Genomic DNA, 26,249 nt, shown 5'->3' with positions numbered 1-26,249 from the left:
ATCTTTGCAGATAAACTGCAACCACTGCCATAAATTTCGTGAACACCCGAGGGGTTGGTAAGGCCAGAGTGGAGCACAGTAAACTGAAAATGCGTGTGGCCTACAGTGAACCATAGGTAAGGCCTGTGGGCCGGCAGGACGGGGATGTGGAAATAGGCGTCCTGCAAGTCCAACGCTACCATCCAGTCTCTAGGGTCGAGGGCAGACAGGACCTGAGCCAATTTCAACATCTTGAACTTGACCTTTCAGAGGAAAAGGTTAACGTCCCTGAAATCTAAGATAGGATGCAGGCCTTTGTCCTTCTTGGATACCAGAAAGTAGTGGGAGTAGCAATCACAACCGACTTCTGGTACAGGGAGACACTCCATGGCTCCCTTGGCCAAGAGAGCCATAACTTCCTGGCGGAGAAAAGCCAAGTGGTCCTACGACATGCAATGGAATGTTGGTGGCATGGATGGAGGGTTAGTCTCAAAGAGGAGGGAGTAGCCCCTTCGGACTATCTGCAAAACCCACCTGTCCGACGTGATGTTCTTCCAATGGGGAAGTTGATGGCGAATCCTGCTGCCCACTGGCAGCTGGTGGCCCTGGAGGGTCAGACTAGGAAGCTTTAGAGGCTGCTTCAGAGGGGGCACTCGTGGACTGGCCAGCCCGCTGGCCCCCTGAACCACGACGCTGGGTCCCATGTCCCTGGCTGCAAAGAGGCTTAACAGTTTGCGCAGGCCTGTGGCTCTGGGCGGAACGTGGCGGGGAACCCCTTCCGTAGCCACGAAAGGGGCCAAAAACAGACAGCGCGGGTGAGAGTTGGTAGTGAGGCTCAAGGATCTGGCCGTAGCCCTAGAATCATTAAAGCGCTCGAGTGCGTTGTCCGCTTTGTCGCCAAACATGCGACAGCCGTCAAAGGGCATTTCCAAAAGAGTTTACTGGACATCGCCTGAAAAGCTAGTGGACCTCAGCCAGGCGTAGCGTCGTAGGGCTACTGACGTAGAAATCGTCCTGCCTAGCGAGTCAGCAGTGTACAGCACACATTGTATGGTGAACTTCGATGTATCTCTCCCCTCGGCAACTGCACGGGAGAGCACGGCCTGGCCTCCTCCGGGCACTAAGGCAGCACCTGCGTGACCGTGTCCCACACAGAGTGGGTGTAACTGCCCAAGTGACATGCAGTGTTCACCGACCGCAGTCCTAAGCTGGCTGAAGAAAACATCTTCTTTCCAAGGTGATCCAGATTCTTGGATTTCCTATCAGGTGGAGCAGTGGGGAATGCGCCCTTGGAAGTAAAGGCTTGGACCACCAAGCTCTCGAGGGTTAGGTGCTAGGAGAGGAAAAAAGGGTCGCCAGGGGCTGGGTAGGAGCGTCGGGTAATCAGCCTATCCACAGGAGCCCCTGTGCTGGTCTTGGACCAAGTGCCCAGAAGGATGTCCTTGAGGGCCTCATTGAACAGCAGCAGGGGCTCCGAAGAGGATGCTGCGGGCTGAAGCACTTCGGTCAGGAGGTTCGTTCTGACCGCCACCGTAGAAAGCTCAAGGTTTAAGGCCTCAACCGCCTAATGCAACACCACTGCGTAAGATGCACCCTCCTCCATAGCCATGGTGGGGGGGATAAGGCATGCGACGGTCTGAAGAAGTGTCCAGATCACTGGCCTCACCCAACTCCTCTCTCCAGTCCAGCTCTTCCAACTGGCCTGCAAGAGGGTCCACAGACCCCTCCCGGTCCTCCTCCACCTCCTCTGGTTGCCAGTCAGGGCACTAGGGAACACCAGGGTAGAACAAGGGTACAAAAGTACCGGTCCATCGGTCCAGCTCCGTGTCCATGTCGAGGGGTCGATGCCAGTTGGGGACACAGCCGGTGTCGGAAGGGGCGGAGATGTCATCAATGGATTTGGCGCCGGAGGCGGTGTCGTAAGGTCGACCGGCACCGATCCAGATCCAGGCCTGGATCCCTGAGGGCTCTGCGGCCCCGGAGCCTAAGTCAACTGCATTGAAAGCCTAGAAGCCCCAACCAAGCACGTGGGGCCCAAAGGCACACCAGGAGAGTTGGAGTGGAGGACTTTGTAAAAACTACGAAGTTGGGCAGGGGTTGTTCCGGCTACCGTGAAGGGAGGGAGGCTCAGAGCTAACCCAACAGGCTTCACGGGTGGAGCCGAACGATTACCTTGCGCTACCCGAGTCGCCGACGGACGGAGAGAACGCGAAGAGCGACGGTGCTTCTTCGCCTTCTTTTTGTTCTTCGACTTACCCGAAGACTTCAATGAGGAATGGTGGTGACTTCCAACGGTCGCAAGACGCTAGCAGCCATCATTTGCAGCGCCTGATGCCTCCTATGCTTACTTCGGTCTAACCTTATCGAAATTGGGTGTCCCTGAAGTAATATCCGAAATCCGAAAGTATCGGTCGTCTCTACTAGGTGCTTCTCGTACTGCAGAGTGTTTCCTATATCGGCCCTTTGGCAATACTTATCGATATCTGCTGAATGTGGCTCATATACTAGTGGAACCGATACCATCAAGAATAGAATTCCGTGCCTGCTAACGTTGAAAGTAACTTCTAAAGATACAACAATATTGGCCCTTATTTTGATAAGACATACCCACATCTATTTTTAGGCTTCGTTGAGCTTTTCAAGATAAGCACAGATTTGAATGCATCAACTAACATCGAACTACGAATACATGAAGCTATATACACTACAGAGAACGGCATCGCCCTGAATTTAGAAATTACGTGCTGCATTGAATCATTTCACGTATTTTAGAAACAGAATTTGTGGCTCCTGAAGAAGGCGTCTTTGAACCGCCAAAACACGCGTCGGAAACATATTGGTTGCCACTTTTTGGTCCTTTTTAATATATGATTATTCTTATGTTATTCTTGTGTAATTTGTCAATTTTTGTGTATTTTATTGATTGTTATGTAATGTTGACAGTGATATACGTTGTTTTTACTATGAACATTTATTAAATGAATTTGAGTTTTAATATTGAATTGTATTAGTGATTCCTTGATACTGTCACCCTTCCTCTTGCTTGTGATTTTGTTGTTATGATATATACACTGTTTTATTCCCTGTCCTAAGGAATTATCATTCCGTATCAGGGGGTCCTTGTTGTACACACCACACAGGTGATGGCTCCGCGACCAGTCCCATGACCGGGACCTCGAGCGGCACGGAGCAGACTGTGGGGTCTCCAGAAGCTTTCGGGACCGCTCCCGCAAAGCCTTTGGGTAATGACCCGACAGTTTGATCGCAACTTTGAGTCGTTGGTCACGCTCCAGACACCAGAGGCACACTAGATGTGGGTCCGTCACCAACATCAGCTTGTGGCAGAAGCCACAAGGCTTGAAGCCAGTCCGCCGAGATGACATTCCTGTGCACCAGGAGTTGAATGATTTGAAAAGATATCGACAAAAGTAAAAAAAAGACAGTCAAAAAATGAGTAGAGGTACTACTCTCTCCGGATCTGCGCTGGCTGGCGCGGAAAAAGAAAGAACTGACGTCAGCGCTCAAGGGCGGCATCAAAGTTGATACCGTGACGTCATTCCAGTGATCACGACGCAAACGCCGAACGCGGAGTTGACCGATGCCACCTGCCGACGCGCAGGAGTACTGCTGAAGAAAAATTCCCCAGATCCAGTCTGACACCTGGGGGTAATTCTAAGGTGAGGAATCCATAATTAATAGTCTTTTTCAGATAAATTTTTTCATCGCGATTAGGCCTGGGTTAGTGTGCACTTTCTATACTGTCTCCAGCTTGAATCTATTTTTCATGCACTCCCTGGTTTCCAAGGTCTTTGGAGGCATACGGCTTACTCTATTTCTGATTGTTGGGACCATGATTCTATTTTTATTGCTCTGCAATGGATGTTCCGACATGCGGCCAAATGGGAATGGCATTAGCACATGTGCTAATGTGTCCTGAATGCATTATGAAGTATTTTGGAACGCCCTTACTTCAGGAACTGAATGATAGAAAGGTATTTCTCCTTTCGACTTGTATTGTTATATTGCGTACAGTCTATGTTCCACTGTTTGTTATGCACTTTCGAGTGTGCCTTGGATATATGCCTCTGAATCAAATTGGTCCAATCTACAGATGTGGAATTCCTGATGGGTCCGTTAGGAATCCATTAGCAGAGATGTCCCGTGCAATTGCTGCAAAATGCATATTATAAACCTTCTATGGGTGCCTCGGCATCTGCTGACTGCATGGGATACGACCGTGTTTGTTCTTTGGAACTTGTGATTGGAATGCCAATTGAAACGTCATCTGCGGAAGCTGGAAACAACATTGTTTATACTGACTCTTGGAACATTTACACATTAATTCAGTTTTGACAACTTTAAAATCGGCCACTTTTTAATACAAAAATGTATTTTTTATTTCTCAAATTAGCCTTTAAAGCAATTTGGCTTTCTGTATGCTCCGTCACTAAAGTGACTATGTTTTTTAGACTTTGAGGTTTCATAAACAATTTAAACTTTGATTATAATACATTTTTAGGTTTAATATGACTTTTTTGTCACCTTACAGACAAGGAGTATGCTTTGTAAGGCCTAATGGCCATTTGCACAAACACTTTTAAAGCTGACATCTTTTTAACAAAGACTTTTAGGACACACTTGCTTACAAATCCATTTCTTCGTAGGCGCTTTCATACCTCAGAACATTCTGTCCAAGGACTGGGTACACTGCGCAAACTAGCCTTGTTTGTTGTTTCAGTTTGGCGACAGCTCTGCGTTGGTGGTATCAACAATAACAACCGGACTAGAGTTCAGGCAAAGAATAAATGGGTCCAGTTTTATTACATAAATTGCACCAATATAATGGTTCAATTATTAACTCCTTTGGCGCTGATGACGGAACCGCTCCGTCATCAGCCGCGGTAGCTGTGCTGATGACGGAGCGATTCCGTCATGGCCCGCTCGCCGCGCCTGCGCGTCGCGGATTCCGCGCCTGCGCTGGGCATTCCAATGAGCGGGCGGGGCCATGACGGAACCGTTCCGTCATGAGCACAGCTCAACCGAGGCTGGTGACGGAGCGGTTCCGTCACCAGCATGGGTTTGCCGGGCGGCCGCCCCGCCCCCTTAGCGCTGCGGCGGAATAGCCGCCGCAGCGAAGGTGTTAATATTCTTCAACATTATTGTAATGTTGGATACTATGCTTTTTTTTTTCTTCGACTAATAATTGCAACACATATTTTATACAAGATTCCAATTGCTTCAATAAATGTTTTAAATGCCAATCTGTGTATTTCTTCTATCTCCTTTTGGGCATGCTGAGTTGACAATGAAAGGGTAGATTGGTGCGCACGATTTCCTTGGGTGAACTAAGGTTGTCATGTTCTGAGGTTGCAGACACCATCAAATTGCCTGTAAGGTTTGAAGGTGCAGATGGTGCACTGTGAGTTAGCCAGGAACTAGGTCAATATATTCTGATGGTATGAGAGGACTCAGTCCCCATAGTTGTGCTGCTTATGTTGCCCAAACCACAGTCCTACTGAATGTAGTAGGAACCATACGACAATTTTTTTCACAAATACAGGTCGAAGGAACCAATGTAATGAAATAACCTATAACTTAGCACTGGCATGCCAGGTATTTATTATTCAGAACATAGACAGGCTATCTTGAAGCTTTGTGGCTGGCTGGCGGCTGACAAGGAGGGCCTAGAGACCCTCAAACACACTACTGCTTGCAAAAAATACTATGACAAATGTATCACAATCTAAAGAGCATGGCCTTCCAACTTATCCTTCTATAAATTAAGTTGTAGTAACTAATTTCAAGTCATATACGATTTTCATGAATTTAAATGACTGACGGTAAAATGGTAGTGTTGCTGCTTCTGTAATTAAATTATTGTATTTCACAGAATAGAAGTTTTAAATTTAAACTTTGAGTTAAATTACATTGATGAAGAGTTGGCCTTATCTAGTTATTCACAACTGCTACAGCTTCTTGAAAAATACATCTTATGTTCTTCATGCCAGAGCCGCTGGGACAAAATATGTGTTTGCAAACTTGGAATGAAGAAGATAAATCTGAGCCCTTACACAAGGCACGTCAGGGTAATACTTTACACAACACAATGTCTGGAATGGAAGATAATCCAGGGTGGACACCATACTTACAAATGAAAGGAGACCTTCTCGATGTTGAGCCGGACATGCTATAGAAACTTTGTGCTGCAAGATGTTGGGTGTGGACATCTTTCATTATTCTGACATGGAGGATGTCTTGTGCTGCAAGATGTCATATATGGACCTCTATCACGTGTCTGGCATGGAGGGTGTGCTGCAAGATGTTGTGTATGGACTTCTCTCATGATTCAAACAAGAAGGTTGTTTTGTGTTGTAAGATGTTGGGCATGGAACTCTATAATGCGTCTAACAAGGCAGATCTTTGTGTTGCAGGTTGTTGGGGATGAACCTCTATTATGAGTCTCACATGGAGGATTCTTTGTGATACAAGATGTAGGGTACGTACCTCAGTAATAAGCTTGATATGCTAGAATATTTTGTGATGCAAGATGCTGGTTGTCTGTCATGAGGCTGGGCCTGTTCAGATAATGCTTAGTACTTGAAGATTTGATTGATCTGAATGAATCACATTAATATTTGGATAATGTTCTGTACTTTAACGTGGTGAAATAAACATCAGTCGGGACAAGATGGATCATGCATTATAATGTAAGAGAAGAAAAATAGACGAATAAATGTCAGTGCATATAAATAACAAATTATATTTCTGATATAGACGATCTGGGTGAGTTTGTAAACCTTTGTGCATACATAGTTAAATTAACCTACTGAAGTTTTTAAATGTATAAAGAAAGTTTAAGTGCATATACATAATAACAAATTATATTTGTTCTTATCTTGTTAAATACACTAACTGAACTTGCATTGTGTGAGTTAAAGGGAGCTTGTCTACCCCAATCCCCTTAACCCTTTGAGGCGTAGTTTTGTGAAACATCAGATGACATATTGTATTGTAAATTGATAGCTAGGAGCTCGAGCCATGCATGCTGGGATACTCTTTTGCGCTTCATGGTAAGAATTTACATTAAGCTCAACTTGGACATGAGTGGATACTGCGGTTATTGCATGATGTCAGGAAGAAACCACAGTCCTGATTAGGGCATGCTTGATTAAGTTCAATAAAATATGCTGAGAGTAATCCCGAGTCAGGGCAGGCTACGATAATGATATATTTCCAAGTACAAAATGCTGTTATTGAACCTAAGTTAAGACATGATGTAGGATAATGTTCTGTACTGCAAGGTGTCTTGAATGAGCAACTTACCGGATATGGATGTTAGGATGATGAGACAAACCACATTGTACTGGGAGGTGATGAGAATGTCCCAGGCCTGAGTTGAAACATGTTAGGGTAATATTTTGTGCTCTAAAAAACTAAAGTGAGCACTTCTCCTTAGTGGAGACATGCTTGGATAATGTTTAGTAGAGCAGGATGGCAGAAATGGTCACCAATGGTTAAATGGGCCATGAAAGGATGATATCTTTCACTGCATGATGAAGGCAATTAACTTTTTTGGCATTAAGCGAGATAACAAGTTAATTAGCCTTCTATGGTAATTATAATGGTTCTTAGCTCTTGAGACAGCTTGTTTGTTTGTGCATTTGGACGATACCTTTCAGGATGTCACAAATAAGTACAGGATATAAGAATTATGTCAAAAACAAAGACGAGGCAAACAAGTCATGCAAATACTAAGACAACACATTAAGACACCACAGAAAGATGAAGCTTGCAGGAGCGCACAGGCCACGCTGAACAGGAAGCAGACACACCCTCGAGTGTCAAAGCAAGACGGCAGTCTGCAGCAGCCTTGAGAAAGAAAGCAATGTTGCACGGCAGCAAAGATCCACAGAGGTATACCCCACCATGGAAACTCAAAGAGGCCAGCGACATCAATGTTCATACCTAAAAAACACACACAAGATCTGGTCAGCATATCTGCAGGTTTGGATAGAGATCAGCAATGGCTGACAGCGGCATCACCAAAAGCTCCTCAACAGTAGGATTTAAAGTGAAGAACCACGAAAGAGCCCGATGGAGAAGAGGTAAAACCGCATGCCCGTTCATTTGTGTAAGATCATGAGAATCACCACTGTAGGAAAGGTCTAAACGCCTTTAAATGAAGAATTGCAGAGAGATGCAACTTGAAATCCAATAATCCTCGTATTCTTCATGTGGCCCTCAATGGAGTCCGTATGATAAAGCCAATATTTCAGCTGTTCTGGTGAAATTCCCTTAGTAAAGTTAACTAAAATCCTTTCCCCAGGTAAAGTAGCCAGGAAACAACACTGAATGATTAAGACGTTATCTTGACACTACTTTTGGAGGAAGAAATGCAGAGGACATGATGTGGGAAAGAAGACAAAGCGCCACAGCGTGGCTCTGGTGAACGCTCGATATGATTTTTAGAATAACTTTGAAGAGAGACAGTTGGGAAAGAAGACAGAAAAAATCACTGGTTAGCTTAGATGGATATTTAGACCCTTATCCACAAGAAATACAAAGAGTCATATTTGGGAAGAGAAGACAGAAAACATTACCAATCAGTTTACTAGGCTCTTAGATACCACAAAGTATTTCAGAGTTTGAGATTGGTTATGGAACACCGAAGTACCACTATTAGTATAGATGAAAGCCTGCACCACCTTTGAAGAAATTCTAAGTATAAGATCCTATAAAGAAGACACAGAATATAACGGAGTGTTTTAGGAAAAGTTTGGAATTAAAGAGGCAATAAATCTGGCACTTGAAAATGATCATAATCCATGTTAAAAAAAAAATCACCCCGCAAATAAGACCTGCACCACAGTCACCCAAACAATAAAACATTACTTTTGGAAGTAATAATTGCATTTGTAGGCATTTTAAACTGGCAGCGGGCAAACATTAGAATAAGAGCTCTGCATGGAAAATACACATTCGGTACTTCTTAAACCGTCAGTAGCAATGTCCACTGTTGCAAAGAGCAAACAATTTCCTCCGTCATGGAAGGCAAAACACAGTCAACTTAGTTGGCAGCGATTTGATAGGTCTTGCATTGGTTCGCTTTGCAAGGGATGCAACACAAGCAACCACGAATAGTTCATTAATTAATAAATCCCTACACTGTACCTACCTGATACAGCATTCACTACCAATAGCTCACAGGAAACTAGTCATATGTCAAAAAGGGTCAACAAGCACTGCTAATGATTCTCTATTTACTAAGAATTATGAGATGCTTTTCCCACCAACTAAGACTGTGGCCAAATAGATGTATGGAAATTTGGCTGGTCAACAAACTGTTAACTCAGGCTTAGCTGCGCACAACTCTTGTAAATTCTATTGATCAAACAATGTTTTTAACCTGAAACACATATTTTTATTCATATGTATTTTGACAGTAAGTCAAACTTTTTCAACATGACATACAGTACATTATGAGTTTACACATAATTCTCCATTTGTAAAACAAAATACAAGTGTTTATATACATAAAATATGTTAAATTCTCTTGTGTGCATCGTAGTTCGCCCAATGCATTTCGGGACAAAAGTAGGGTCCCTTCGTCAGGGGCAATGCTGGAAAATAACATATACAGGCACATCAGTTTATTTACATATGTGTCATCTGGTTCATCATATTTCTTACAGTTTCCTCCACCAAAAGTAAAGAAACCACACCATAAGTGCATAAACGAAAAAATACACCTAATCCCAAAAGAAGGAAGACTCAGAAAACTACTTACATTTACACACGAGTAAATGTTTCTTATAAGTTGCTCCTCTTGGTCCAAGCCAACTCTTTAAAAAACAATGCATCAATGAATCAGGCAAATGCCCCAAACAGTGAAAAAAGACTGACTACAATGAGTACCAGCATTATAGCAATGCCTGCCTGCATCAACTTTAGGTACATGCGTTGTGTGGACCCTCTTATGTTCAAATGCGCAATCGATTTTCCATTCCTGTACGTGACAAGAGGTAGTAGACTACTTAATCAACCGTTCCACTCAACAATAACTCTTTAACCAAAGCGGATATCCTCTCACTCCACACATTCTTACCGTTTTTACAAGAAGAGCGTACTCATTAACAATCCACCGGGTAGTTCTTCAGCATACGAAATCACCCGCGTTCGTGAAACCGACTCGAAAGTCCCGGTAAAACTACTCTAACGTCTCTCCCTATTGGATTATTCCGACACCCTATAAGCCAATGAGCTTCAAGCTACCACTCTTATTCATGCGTGTCATCGGTTACCGCGGTAACCGCCCTTCTGTACCTTCGTGCTCGCTGTTTTTCAACTACACCCGGCTATAAATACAGACAATCCGAATATTTTATTCGAATAATATTAAACAACAAGTCTGGTCTAAAATCCTACAGACTCCGCTTTTTCACCGACCTGAACGAGCGCATTTCAAATCTAGATATACAACTACCGCTACTCTCTATTGTTGTCAGAACCTATATTTCAACAAATGTAAAAAAGCTTTATTGACCAAAAGAAAGGACAACAAACAATCAAAGCGTACTCTATGTGCTAGATGACAATCGACACTTATCCACTCCTCCAAAGGTTAGTAAAAAAATAAAAAATAAAAAAATGAAAAATTCATAGTTAATGAAAAAAGTGCTTAAAACAAACAAAAATCGAAAGTGTGCAAAAAAGAAGCTGTGAACCAACATTGTTTATACATTTTGGTGAAATGCTCAATCTATGATTTATACGAACAGCATCAATTGTAAGAAATCAAATATTTACAAATCCTTCATCAAATTCAATATGTGATATAAGAGACACAATTCTGCTAAGAATCACAAAAAACTGCTTAATTCAATCCGGTCATTGAGTCCCCCGGGGGTCAGAGTACCCAACATTTTTATCCAAAATGATTCTCTCTGTAACAATTTCTTAGTTTTGTCACAACCCTCTTTTTGTATTACAGTTTCAAGAATGGTGAACCTTAATTGGGCTATAGTGAATCATTTTGGATAAAAATGTTGGGTACTCTGACCCCCGGGGGACTCAATGACCGGATTGAATTAAGCAGTTTTTTGTGATTCTTAGCAGAATTGTGTCTCTTATATCACATATTGAATTTGATGAAGGATTTGTAAATATTTGATTTCTTACAATTGATGCTGTTCGTATAAATCATAGATTGAGCATTTCACCAAAATGTATAAACAATGTTGGTTCACAGCTTCTTTTTTGCACACTTTCGATTTTTGTTTGTTTTAAGCACTTTTTTCATTAACTATGAATTTTTCATTTTTTTATTTTTTATTTTTTTACTAACCTTTGGAGGAGTGGATAAGTGTCGATTGTCATCTAGCACATAGAGTACGCTTTGATTGTTTGTTGTCCTTTCTTTTGGTCAATAAAGCTTTTTTACATTTGTTGAAATATAGGTTCTGACAACAATAGAGAGTAGCGGTAGTTGTATATCTAGATTTGAAATGCGCTCGTTCAGGTCGGTGAAAAAGCGGAGTCTGTAGGATTTTAGACCAGACTTGTTGTTTAATATTATTCGAATAAAATACTCGGATTGTCTGTATTTATAGCCGGGTGTAGTTGAAAAACAGCGAGCACGAAGGTACAGAAGGGCGGTTACCGCGGTAACCGATGACACGCATGAATAAGAGTGGTAGCTTGAAGCTCATTGGCTTATAGGGTGTCGGAATAATCCAATAGGGAGAGACGTTAGAGTAGTTTTACCGGGACTTTCGAGTCGGTTTCACGAACGCGGGTGATTTCGTATGCTGAAGAACTACCCGGTGGATTGTTAATGAGTACGCTCTTCTTGTAAAAACGGTAAGAATGTGTGGAGTGAGAGGATATCCGCTTTGGTTAAAGAGTTATTGTTGAGTGGAACGGTTGATTAAGTAGTCTACTACCTCTTGTCACGTACAGGAATGGAAAATCAATTGCGCATTTGAACATAAGAGGGTCCACACAACGCATGTACCTAAAGTTGATGCAGGCAGGCATTGCTATAATGCTGGTACTCATTGTAGTCAGTCTTTTTTCACTGTTTGGGGCATTTGCCTGATTCATTGATGCATTGTTTTTTAAAGAGTTGGCTTGGACCAAGAGGAGCAACTTATAAGAAACATTTACTCGTGTGTAAATGTAAGTAGTTTTCTGAGTCTTCCTTCTTTTGGGATTAGGTGTATTTTTTCGTTTATGCACTTATGGTGTGGTTTCTTTACTTTTGGTGGAGGAAACTGTAAGAAATATGATGAACCAGATGACACATATGTAAATAAACTGATGTGCCTGTATATGTTATTTTCCAGCATTGCCCCTGACGAAGGGACCCTACTTTTGTCCCGAAATGCATTGGGCGAACTACGATGCACACAAGAGAATTTAACATTTTTTATGTATATAAACACTTGTATTTTGTTTTACAAATGGAGAATTATGTGTAAACTCATAATGTACTGTATGTCATGTTGAAAAAGTTTGACTTACTGTCAAAATACATATGAATAAAAATATGTGTTTCAGGTTAAAAACATTGTTTGATCAATAGAATTTACAAGTGTTGTGCGCAGCTAAGCCTGAGTTAACAGTTTGTTGACCAGCCAAATTTCCATGTTATGTTGTAGAGTATTTGGGTATACTCCATTAGTTGCAGCACACAGATCATAACATTACTTTTAGGTTAACTTTAATTAATTCCTTGAGAAAAAAGGTGTGCTCGGTGCACAACAGTTCAGATTTCTTAAACGTTACCCACCATAGCTCCAGAGCACCCACACTACGAATTGTTTAAAATGTCCTTTGACGCAATAGCCTCGTTAACGGAAAACAGAGCCACAACTAGAGGATACACAGCAGAACAAGCAGCTGAAGTATATGGTTTAATTAGCGAAGTCACGAATCTACAGGCACACAGTGCTTCTATAGGTCATCAACTGAAACAACTAGAATTTGCATCAAGACGTGAACTCAATCAGAGATTACATGCATCCACGTTGGTTCAATACCACAAGGTCAAACGAATCCCGAGGGGACTCAGGCTATCAATTAAACCCATGTTATACCGTCTGAAAAATAATCCACAATTTATGGAGAAATGGTATCAAATATTGAATAAATGCTCATTGGATCTCATCCTTCTTATCATTGAAGAATTAGCAAAAACTATCGATGAATTAAAAACTGAAATTTCCACCATCAGATCAGATCTTTCCGAACGGATGACAGAAGATGAACTTGGGAGATTTTTAAGTGATCTTAATATCAAATTGGATGAATATGGCAAAGAACTGCAGGAAACTAAATTGAGAAAATTCAAGAGGGACACTATCGATTATAAGTTGAATGAGGCATACACCTGGGCTGAGGTGTATGCCCAGAGACGCTTTACTCGACGACCAACCACAACCTCATCTGAAGAGAGTTTAGCCACAGATCGTGATATAGATGCATCTCGAGCACCTCTAAAAACAACACATTTATCAAGTACAATCCAAGCAGAGAAAGCAAGTACCTCAAGCCCACAGGTGTCTTTTTTAACCGAGGTAGTGGAAATAGACCGTCCGCCAGAACCAGAACAAACAAAAAAACAAGGAGAGGACAAAGAAAAAGAAAAAGAGAAACAACTGAAAAAAGGATTACGGAGTCAGGGGAAACCCTTGTAATAAATATTTCGAAATATTCACTAACTAAACATGGAGAGAGTCCTTAATAAAGGCATTACATTTGTTCCGACCTATATGGGTTCGAAATTTGAAGATGAAATAGCTTTCTACAAGTTCATGAGAATTTTGAGGCTGAGAAATTTTTTTGACAATGTGGTTCCCACGGATGGAAATGAAGGAGAAAAGAAGGTAGAAGTTTTTCGACCAAAAAGCACATTCGAAGCACCTACTTCACACAAAACACTTGATCTTTTTGAAACATTGGTCACTAAGGATTTTAAGAAATTGAATTATAGATACAACAAGAAAACACCAAATAATTTGAACAGACTGGAAAAAAGTATACTGGTACAATTATCAAAGAAAACAGATTTGACCTTTCAGAAAGCGGATAAAGGGGGTGCACTGGTACTCATGGACACCGAATTTTATCAAAGAAAGGTGGATGAACATGTGAATGATACGACTACTTATTTAATGCTACCACAGGACCCGACAAATGAAATACAGAAAATACTACAATCTTTGATTGATAAGGCCATGGATGAAGATTGGATCACACCTAACATGGCGAAATTTCTCATAATTCCAAACCCAAAGAGACCAAAGATCTATATGTTGCCAAAAGTGCACAAGTCGCTGGTAGACCCACCGTTTCGACCAATAGTGGCAGGTTGCAACTCTATTTTTGAACCGGCTGGACAAATAATTGACTATTTTTTGCAACCATTTATTCAAAAATGGCACACTTACATACAGGACACGACAGACTTTTTAGTCAAGCTGGCATCCGTCAATTTGCAGGCAGGCAAAGAATATTTTTTATGCACTATAGATGTTGTATCGTTGTACACATCGATTGGACACGCGGATGGACTTGAAGCTGAAGAGTGGATGTTGTTGCAACATCCAGAAATGGAAATCAACCCAGTGTTCCTACTTGAACTCACGCAGTTCTGTTTAAAAAACAGCTATTTCCAGTGGTCTAAAAAATTTTATATGCAACTTAATGGCACATCAATGGGCTTTACTGGGGCTCCAGTATTTGCCAATACCTATATGGCTAAATTTGAGCATGAGCACATCTTCGCTCAGAAAGAATGGACAGAAAATCTGGAATTTTTTTGTCGCTTCATTGACGATATTTTTGTAATATGGTCTGGTACAGAAGCACAATTACATGACAACATTGAGACATTAAATTCAAGGAACCCACGCATTCAGGTAACGCATACGGTCAGTAGATCTAAAATAGCATATCTAGATGTGATGGTAGAACTAGATGGAGAAATGATCAACACTTCTTTGTACCGAAAACCGACTGATAAGAACAGTACATTGCTTTTTCAGAGCTTCCATCCCCCGAAATTGTTGAAGAACCTACCATATTCTCAATTCCTAAGAATTAGGAGAATAGTCACAAGACAAGATGAATGTGTGGAGTACATCCAGGAGTACAAAGAAAACTACAAAAAAAGAGGCTATCCGACAGATATTTTGGATACAGCACAAAGCAAAGCAATGGAGAAAAATCGGGCTGATCTATTAGTACCCATACACAAAGAAGCACAGAGAAGGAATGTGTTCGTCTCAAAATATTCAGTTAATTCACAAAAGCTAAAAAACATCGTTCATCAAAGATGGGAACTTTTGCAGCAAGAAAATGATTTTCAGAACTGTTTCAAGGACAAACCCCTGTTTGCATATACTCGTTCAAAAAATCTGAAAGAATTAATTAAACACTCTGAGACTCCAAAAAAGAAGGTCTACAAAGGAATGAGGAGATGCACAAATTGTGTGCATTGCAACAATGTCATTGTTGGAAACATGATTACCCATCCACAGTCTGGAAGAACTATCCAGTTGAAAGTTGAGGGAGACTGTAACACTAATAATGTCATATACACCATTAAATGTCCTTGCGGACTTTTATATGTTGGTAAAACTGAGCGTAAACTCAAAATTCGAATTTCAGAACACAAAAGTAGAATAAGAAATAAATCTATGACATCACCCTTAGCAACACATTGGCTAGATAAAAAACACACTATAGCCCAATTAAGGTTCACCATTCTTGAAACTGTAATACAAAAAGAGGGTTGTGACAAAACTAATGGATAAAAATGTTGGGTACTCTGACCCCCGGGGGACTCAATGACCGGATTGAATTAAGCAGTTTTTTGTGATTCTTAGCAGAATTGTGTCTCTTATATCACATATTGAATTTGATGAAGGATTTGTAAATATTTGATTTCTTACAATTGATGCTGTTCGTATAAATCATAGATTGAGCATTTCACCAAAATGTATAAACAATGTTGGTTCACAGCTTCTTTTTTGCACACTTTCGATTTTTGTTTGTTTTAAGCACTTTTTTCATTAACTATGAATTTTTCATTTTTTTATTTTTTATTTTTTTACTAACCTTTGGAGGAGTGGATAAGTGTCGATTGTCATCTAGCACATAGAGTACGCTTTGATTGTTTGTTGTCCTTTCTTTTGGTCAATAAAGCTTTTTTACATTTGTTGAAATATAGGTTCTGACAACAATAGAGAGTAGCGGTAGTTGTATATCTAGATTTGAAATGCGCTCGTTCAGGTCGGTGAAAAAGCGGAGTCTGTAGGATTTTAGACCAGACTTGTTGTTTAATATTATTCGAATAAAATACTCGGATTGTCTGTATTTATAGCCGGGTGTAGTTGAAAAACAGCGAGCACGAAGGTACAGAAGGGCGGTTACCGCGGTAACCGATGACACGCATGAATAAGAGTGGTAGCTTGAAGCTCATTGGCTTATAGGGTGTCGGAATAATCCAATAGGGAGAGACGTTAGAGTAGTTTTACCGGGACTTTCGAGTCGGTTTCACGAACGCGGGTGATTTCGTATGCTGAAGAACTACCCGGTGGATTGTTAATGAGTACGCTCTTCTTGTAAAAACGGTAAGAATGTGTGGAGTGAGAGGATATCCGCTTTGGTTAAAGAGTTATTGTTGAGTGGAACGGTTGATTAAGTAGTCTACTACCTCTTGTCACGTACAGGAATGGAAAATCGATTGCGCATTTGAACATAAGAGGGTCCACACAACGCATGTACCTAAAGTTGATGCAGGCAGGCATTGCTATAATGCTGGTACTCATTGTAGTCAGTCTTTTTTCACTGTTTGGGGCATTTGCCTGATTCATTGATGCATTGTTTTTTAAAGAGTTGGCTTGGACCAAGAGGAGCAACTTATAAGAAACATTTACTCGTGTGTAAATGTAAGTAGTTTTCTGAGTCTTCCTTCTTTTGGGATTAGGTGTATTTTTTCGTTTATGCACTTATGGTGTGGTTTCTTTACTTTTGGTGGAGGAAACTGTAAGAAATATGATGAACCAGATGACACATATGTAAATAGACTGATGTGCCTGTATATGTTATTTTCCAGCATTGCCCCTGACGAAGGGACCCTACTTTTGTCCCGAAATGCATTGGGCGAACTACGATGCACACAAGAGAATTTAACATTTTTTATGTATATAAACACTTGTATTTTGTTTTACAAATGGAGAATTATGTGTAAACTCATAATGTACTGTATGTCATGTTGAAAAAGTTTGACTTACTGTCAAAATACATATGAATAAAAATATGTGTTTCAGGTTAAAAACATTGTTTGATCAATAGAATTTACAAGTGTTGTGCGCAGCTAAGCCTGAGTTAACAGTTTGTTGACCAGCCAAATTTCCATGTTATGTTGTAGAGTATTTGGGTATACTCCATTAGTTGCAGCACACAGATCATAACATTACTTTTAGGTTAACTTTAATTAATTCCTTGAGAAAAAAGGTGTGCTCGGTGCACAACAGTTCAGATTTCAAATAGATGTATGGCCTAAAGGAGGTGGAAGCAGTCATGAAATCAGACAGGGAAGCTGCGTCTTAGAAATACATATATGTGGTACTCACTTCTTTGACTTCACAGGGCCCCTTTCCTTTTTTTTTTTTACTCAGCCCCAGGGGATATTCTAAACAGGGCTGTAAAGGTTCCAGCTCCTCTCCAAGGTTCCTGTGCTGATATACTTGCATGAAGTGTACTCTATGTGGATGTCTACCTTGCCCTCAGTGTTAGGCACATAGCCAGAAGCAGGAACCTTAAGTAACTCATTACCTGGTTTAAAAATCACACACGCAATGAGAGATGGCAACACGAACAGACTACTCGCTGTTCAGGTGTCACAGTCTTTTTTCTTGTTCAGAGATAGGCTACTTCTTGCTCCTTTGACATCTATCACAGCACTGGATTTAGAATCCTTGCCATCAAACACACAACCAAGAGCTGACTGCAGCAACAGACATTGATTGGTCTGCCTTTAGATACGCAGCTCTCAATGATTCTTTTGGGGTATCAATCCCGCTCTCATTAATCCAGCCAGCTGAGGGCGAGGAAGATTTCAAATCTTTTCACGCAAGTTCTCTCTCTCAAGAGATGAAGAAGAAACACTCACGGGGTCAAAGGAGAGTGGTGTCTTGTGTACAATCAGTACTCGGTCTCACATCTCATTTGTAATCGATGTTCATCTCACGTCTCTGTATGCAATGTAGTGTAGTAGTATTATGCAACCTGAATAACAACTACAATAAATTCTCAGTTGTGATCCTCTACAGATGAAATGATAAGCAGGCAGATTCAGACCTGGGCCTTATTTTCAAACAATTCTCAGGCTCAATTCCTGTAGGTGAAAGGATGCAGTGATTTCAGTGCCCACTGCATCTCCTATTACAATGATCATCTCTGGTGGTAACTGTGCACTTGTGAGTAAAACCAGAATACATCTCGCAACAACACACAGGAGCAACAAATTGTTACCTAGTACTGTGCATACCTCTCGTACCAGACCGCGGGATAATCAGAAAAGAAGCAAGATCATAGTACTTCATGTAAGATGTGAAACTTTCCCCAGTTAACTCAAAGGTACTCATCATCCACTGGCGATGTACACACAAACACACACTGCTGATCTCAACTTTGCTTAAGTACGCCATCACTGTTTAGGCCACCCTCTATTCTCCGGGTGAATGATAAGGATATAGAGCACTGTCATTTCCCGCTCCCTGGAGAACGCCCTGCAGAGAGAGGCAAGACGGTACCTCCAGTGTCAGAGTCCACCTTCTCTTCATCCAGAAAATTTATGCACAACAGAGGTCAGAGGGAGCGGGATCCACACCTGATTTCCAAGTTACCAACACAGAATACATTTGCATACAATTAATCTCTAGAAATACCTTTTCTCTGGCCATTCTATTGGACTACCAACTCCATGCACTTTATTTAGCCTCTACGTGAAGAAGTGCAATGGTCTGTGTCCATCCTACAACTTATGGCTCCTCCGGTAGGATCACTTCTAGAGGATTTCCAGGATCCTTACACTTACATTTGAACTGTGCATAAAAAACAGTCTGCTTCTCCTACTGTTTGAGTACAGGCGGTTCTTCGTAGAGTCACAGCTGGCAGGTTGGCACTGAATGAAAGAGAAATGTGTCGGGTGATAAATGGGACTTCCCAGTGTTGGGTGCCAGGCTGGCATCATTCATGTACGCTTCAATCTATGTACCCTTTTGACTAGAGGAGAGTGGCGCAGATAGGACCAGTGAACAGGCACATTCACATTTGAATGAAGATGCCTTCAAAGGGACCTGGCTATTGACAAGCTGTGGACAAAGGGGTCTTCAACAGGCAGAAAATACACGTGCCGGGCATCGTCTCAACCATCACTCAGACTTTCTCTGACGGGGAACACCACATGTAGGGTCTGCCCAGTATTATTTTCCATTTAAAACCATGCTTTCGGCAGTCAAATTACTGATAATTCCACTTTACAACGTACATCCCGATGCCGACGGCTAGAAGTGCAATCAAAGTAGGCCGGTGGTTTTTAACTTGTGCTCTGTGGACCCCTGAGGGTTTGCAAAACCTACTAAGGGGGTCTGCGACTGCTTAGAACCTTAAATAATATTAACACATTAATAAAGTGGATATAAATAAAGAGTACAACTGAAAATGTTAAAAACATTCTGTAAATTTGAGGGAATTTGAAATTGGAGCCTACAAATTAAGTTAGTATCCGCAGATTGATTCGTGGGAGCAGTGCAAATGTATCAAAAAGAATACAGAATGGGCGATGAGCGATCCCAGTGTATTGTTTTGTGGTTCAAAATATCGAAACTGCTTAGGCTGGGGTCCTTGGCTTTCAGAAAGGACTCAGCAGGGGTCCCTAGATTGCAAAAGTAAATTCACTGGAAGTCACCAGGTTCCAGTAATGATTAAGTGGGGGTCCACAGAAGTCAAAAAGGTAAGAAACCAATTGAGTAAACCACTTCTTTGAAATAAAGAGCAAGGCATGAGGTTACCCATATGCAGTGCTTAATTTGTTAAAAACAACCTTAGTGCCAGGGCTCTCATCAGGAGGCTGCTGAGCTTACACCACATATTGCCCCTGCCATACTGCCAATAAACAACACAACTACTAACCATTACACTCTAAGAAGTGTGACAAATCTGACTATTTCAGGCCTCCAAAGCTATAAGAATGGCTTGGGTGGCACGCAACAGTCATTTTTAATGTACATTTAATTAACAATTACCTGTTTTTTTGGTCATCTCCAATTGAGCCAGAGTGTGCCACCTTGTGGCAGACTGTTACAAGCGCCGGTGTTAACAATGAAATGCCGGGGCCAAACACCAGAAACCACAAGCTCAAATTAAGCACTGCCCATATGTCATAGGCCACCTGATCTGCACAGATGGAGACTGCTTCTAAGCGGAAAGACACACCTAGGCTATACAGGGCACCTTATCTTTACCTCTTTATCTTCTAAAACAATTTCACCAGAGGTAAACAAAATTGGTTTTTAAAATTAAATTTAATATAAAATATTAGTGCTCACCAGAGTGGTTCCTTTCTAGGTACTCATACAACTTTAAATGAAACGACAGAGCCTTCAGGGACAGTATACATGAGAACCTTCACAGGAACCACTGTCGCTTTAGTGTCACTGAGTGGCCTCATTGTGGCCTCACCCCACCACGGGTTCACTGGTCCTACTCTAGATCTTTTTTTTTTTTTTTTTTTTAAACCTTTATTGTGCATGAAATAAAGAACAAATACGGGCCCACAACCATCCGGCCGGCCACAAATACTCATGAAGCACCAGTGCATGCAATACGGCGACACAGTAATACGTCGTACCATCAGCTAATATTTAGAAATCAAACTGGAGAGCGCCGCAATACCATGACACAGGAGCAATGAAGGTTAATTTTAAATTTTCTGTGCAACTATTGAGTCCAAGTCGTGTTGTTTCTTAATCATGAAAAATAATAAAATAAAGAGCGAGGTCCATGCAGGTGGGACATGACATTAGCTACAGTTTTCCACTCAATCTAACAGCTCAGCAATCAAGTCCCCACCAGGCAGGATGGCAGCTAGATGTCCACGCTACAGGGTATCAGTCCCAACATCCCATTCTTATCTCCGCCGCCACCCATCCCCCAGTATGCCTAAACACGGGCCAAGATGAAAAAAGAAAAAATATAGAAGAAGAGCAAAAATAGGCACCATAGAAACTAAACAGAAACTGAAATTTAACCCCCCACCCTACACACATGCAGAGGCTATGGCCTACCCCCCCCCCCCCCCAGCAGAGCGTCTGTCGCCCCATAAACTCGAAATATAGCAAGAGAAGAGAAAAAAGAGAGCAGAAAAGAAGAAAGAGAAAGCAAAGGGGAAATATAAACCAGTGATATAGGGAGCAAGGAAAGAAATTCTATCCTATAACTCCCACTAAAGAAAAGGCCGGGAGGAGGGCCAGGCACACGTATGCTCGGACACCGCCGGCCCAATAAACATTCTCCACCCCAATATCGGCAACAAATAGATTCAGCAAAAAGTTTGACAATTAGGGAGAGTCAATTCAAAGTATGCAATAAAACAGACCGAAATCGGGTCCCTCACAGTCTCCACCCGCCAGCGTATTAATTTACCAAAGGGATCGCCTAGCCCTGTCCCGATCTGGGACTTATCCTCTCACCCACCCTCCATGGTAGTCCAGTGCAGTCCAAGATAGCGAGAGAAAATGGCCGCCTTGAGGAGGGGGGAGGTGCATAAGCACAGAAGTAACGTCGCCTGTCCTCAAAAAGCGTATCTCCCTCGGTCACAAACTCTTCCGATTCCTTCAAGCGACAAAAGTCACACAGCAGGGAGATCAAAGACTCCAAGGAAGGAGCAGATGAAGGGGCGAGAGGACAGGCTGCTAGTGTCCAAAGCAGCGGAGATGTTAAACGAGGCAAACAGTCAGGCACGGAACAAAGGGGAGACAATGTTGCAGCAACAGACCTGATGGGTGGCAGCGAGTCGCTACAAGTAGCAGCAATAGCTACATTAACCTCGACAGTAGCACTCGGAGGCGGCGGTGTGCTGGTAGACTGTAGCAAAGGCAAATCCAAACTCTGTCGGGGATGGATCCCCTGCTCCCGACACAGAGCATGGGCACATGCATCAATTTTCACACCCAGTACACTGTAGTTATGCATCATCTCCGATCGTAGTTCCCCCAGGATCGTTAACACGTCCTCGTAGGTCCATTCAGGCTGCAGTTCCCTTAGCTCTGCACCTCCGGAGGAAAAATGAGATCCGGCCCCCTGCACGAAAGTGAGCTCGCAGTCCCGTGGTGAGGGCGTGCAGTCATCCCCGCATAGCAAAATAGCAGGCATCGCCATCTTACCCTCGATCCACTGGAAAGCTGGGGGGGGGGGAGGGGGGTCGCAGGGCACGACCGATCAATAGCTGTCGTCCCCGGAGTATACAGTGTCACCCTCGGTCTGCGGTGTAGGCAGGGAACCACGGCAGTCTGGTCAAGCAGACAGAGTAGAGGGGGGGCTCGCCGGGCAGAGCAACAATGGGAGCCGAACAGCATCATGGCGGCTCCGGACAAAGGAACCGCAGACAAAGCACGTCTCCCCCTTGTCCTCGCGCAACTCAGTGTATACGCGGTAAATCTTTGGTGGCAGGCGTTGGCCGGTCTGTATACCGGTTTAGGCGGCACTTCGCAGTTTTCGCATCCTCCGTAGCAGATCGGCCGCCTCGGAGCCCGCGAGGTCCGGCAAAGCGCTGTGATGCGAGCGGGGTCCCGGGCTGAAGGGCGATCCGTCCGATATCTTCCGTCGCCGGGCGGGTGGAGAGTTCGGAAGAACACTGTCAGAGCCAGCTCCGCTTCCCGCACATTTCGGTCCAGGAAATATCAGGATGGCAAGCAGGATTTCGGTGCGGGACTCCAGGGCCGGCGGTGCCGAGAGGCTACACGTCCGCTCAGGTCGCCATCTTGGCTCCTCCCCCCTACTCTAGATCTTTAACTCACACTGGCATGTCCATAGTAAAATACTCATGTAAGGTTCTGTAATGCCTCCTAATCTTTTATTATTCATTAATTAATTAATTAATGTATCAATATATCACAAGCTCGCCAGAGGAGAAGAGAATCTCAACATTCTCTCCATATCAAATATGCATCAAATTTCATCACAAACTAAAGAAACGTCACACATAAGAACACAACTTTCCTATGTAGCTAGCCCCTCTGGTAAACAAAGCTGCAGACCCATACCCTCACGGTGATCACTCACAAACACTACTGAATTAAGACATTTCCAGCATCTCATCAACTCTCTCAAGAGCGCAGTATAGCTCTCAGCTTAGAGCCATGCTGCCATGCCAAAGTGACACAATGTGTGGTCACTCAATACCAATGATTCTGTGTGGAGAAGAGCTTACCTGAGACATCAGTGGATCACCTTCGAGGCACCTGTGGCAAGAACAACATCTCTGCCTAACATTATGATGACTTACACTGCACCTTCCACCCAGTTCTCTCAGGACATACACCAGCTGTCTATTCAGTGGTCGATGCACCTTTGGTATGGGTAGGTGTTTCCTTACACTTTCTGATGTATGCATGAGTGGCCAATAAGTTTGATTACCATAGAAAAAGAACAGATGATAGTGGAAGTGGTGGTGAGTAAGAAACAAACAGTAGACCGTACACTGATACATTTGTGCCCACAATTCATGAACACCTTTCCAAAACTGGGGCACAATTTAAGTCCAACTTACTTCGAGAGAAGGTGATACCAGGCACCATGTATCCACCCATTCAGAGCATGAGATGGAATTCTATAGCTCTTAAATAACCTAAGATAAAAGCGCTACAAACTCTCTGGTGAACAAAATGTGAGTAAAAGTAGTTTCTGAAATATGAGAAGAAAAGAGGCACCCAATGTCTCCTCTTCCTTTAGCCAAGATAACACTAAAGCAGCAGTAAGGACCGTGCAGACTTTTCGTGCCTGCTTCAGCTGTGAATATAGTTCCTGTAACCTTAATTGGATACCTGTCCCTGATCACCTTTGTTTCATCGCTTCAAGCGGACTCTGCGGAATGCCATGCACACCATCTCTTAGCATCACAAATGACACTGCGAAAAAGCCCCAGAACGGAGGGCTGGCAGGATTTCACATGCATTTGGAGAAATATTCCCAGTTAGATTCAAGGAAACATACGCCAACTGGAACTTCCCTTAAGTACTTCGAATCGGTTACAATTTTGCATGCAGAATTTGCTCTTTGTGCAAATTTATACATTTCCAAATGTAACCCATTTGTGCACTTTTACATGCAACTTTTCTCTTCACGCCCCCTAATAAAGAACACTTGTATTGCTGTCTTTGACCAGTGATAATATATGTATTAGGTTCAAGGGTGGGAAAACATCTGAAAAATGACATTTGAATACCCCCGGGCTACCAAGTTTGTTGGTTTTTGGAAGTAGACCCACCCAGTATGACGACAATCTTGACCCTCACCCAAAGTTTAGGATTGTGAAAAATCCACTACACTAGCAGAATTTGAGTATTTGCAATTGCCATTTGAAAGATAAAACTCTTATTTTATTAACCATCATTGACAAATTGCATCCTTAATTGGCTTTTTTGTGCATGTAAGCAGAACTTTGTTCTGCTTAAGAAGCAGGCCTTATGGATATTAGGCAGGACAAATACTTTATGCCAGTATGTAATAAAGTGTTTGTTTTGTTGCTCAATTTCGGTGTAATTTATTTCAGACTCTTCAATGCACAGAGAAGGATGAAAGTATGTGATATAAACTTCCGAGGTGGCAGGAAAAAAACATACTTAAAAGTGTAAAAAAGAATTTATAAAACAGCCAAAAGAAGCTGTTTGAGCAGGGATAGGGCAATCCAGAGAAAAGCAGAATATGCTCCTCATTAAAGAGATTACTTACAGGCTTCATTTTCAAATACAAACATTTCTACTCTCTCTTCCTTTAAAACATTTAACCTACAAATGAATTACATGAAAGCTGCTATATCAGGAAAAAGTCATGAAAGAGAATGTATGGTATGAGATGCATAAGCCAAATTGTGTAAAAAGCACACAGAGCCCAGAGACATTTTTTGCAGAAAAAAGCAAGCAGCTTGGTTTGCATTTATTGATGAAGTCATTCATGCAAATATATAAATACAGAATACCATGTAAAGTGACAGAATAAATAGACACAAACACAAAAGCCCGAAGATTGCAGGGTTTCAGCATAAAATGGAGACAATTTCTTTACACGCAGGAGAATAGTTTGTACAAAGAGGAGTAACTCAACTTACAGAGCTGAAGTCTGCAAAACCCATGGAAGAGTCTTTTGGTGCTTTACCGGAAGACAGAGGGGCAAAAGGGTCTTTCCCACTAAACGGGTCGTTGAAGCCTTTTTTACTGTGGAACATGTCGCCGCCGTCAGTGCCAAAAGGCTGAAACGGGTCTTTGGGCTTGGAGAACTCCGATGTCCCGAGCTGGCTCACAGGAGTGTTTTTACCTAGGAGGTGAAAGCAGAAATCAAAATTATGAACCATGGTAGAGTACAGACCCATGGGGCTCTTTGGGATGACAAGAGCGACACTTATATCATCATTTTGTTTCCTCTCCACTTCCTTCTCAGTCTCACCTCTCGCCGCTAATTTTGAATTCATGAAGACAAGTTCCCCAATAATACTGGGCAATAATTTTTGTACAATAATATTCTGCACCTCAAAAATACAATTAAAATATGCCATGGAAACACAAGCACAAAGTATGGAAATGTAACTCTGCATAAGGATCACATAGCAAACAGAAATAAACATGGTGTACGCGGTTATCCGTAATAATCTTTCATGTCGAAATCTAGTCTCTAAACGCTTTCAAATGCAATTACATCTGCTTGTGTCTTTCATACCTATTTGGAATCAATGTCCTCACACAAGCTACTCTTAAAATTAATTTATACCTCTTTAAGCAGGGCCTCCACTCTCACAAGATGACTTTTCTAAAATCATAGCTCTGATAAAAGTTGCCCCGTATGCCCTTAAAGTGAGCTCATCTCCAAAAGAGGAATTTCCTTTGCCTAAAATATCTCAAGCTAAAGAAATCCTCAAATTTGACTTTTGAATTGCCTAATCTCACCATGTATGTATGTATGTATGTATGTATGTATGTATGTAT

General features: G+C 42.1%; 1 protein-coding gene across 4 annotated transcripts in view; it reads right to left on the bottom strand.

The window, feature by feature from the left end:
- LOC147663126 (epidermal growth factor receptor substrate 15-like 1) overlaps window positions 1–26,249 on the bottom strand; it is a 326,980-nt gene that overhangs the window by 48,979 nt on the left and 251,752 nt on the right. For 2 of the 4 annotated variants that reach the window (XM_086950657.1, XM_086950658.1), the window contains one exon: window positions 25,379–25,584. In XM_086950657.1, coding sequence (XP_086806783.1) covers window positions 25,379–25,584 — 206 coding nt within the window. Of the gene's footprint in view, window positions 1–25,369; window positions 25,585–26,249 lie in introns of those variants that run through there. The other 2 variants (XM_086950659.1, XM_086950660.1) reach the window with 1 other exon arrangement.

The sequence above is a fragment of the Lissotriton vulgaris genome, unplaced genomic scaffold (assembly GCF_964263255.1).
Source record: "Lissotriton vulgaris unplaced genomic scaffold, aLisVul1.2 SCAFFOLD_1556, whole genome shotgun sequence".
In the NCBI taxonomy this organism is placed as follows: domain Eukaryota; kingdom Metazoa; phylum Chordata; class Amphibia; order Caudata; family Salamandridae; genus Lissotriton; species Lissotriton vulgaris.
The sequence above is the reverse complement of the archived record's forward strand: the minus strand, read 5'-3'. Positions and strand labels throughout refer to the sequence as shown.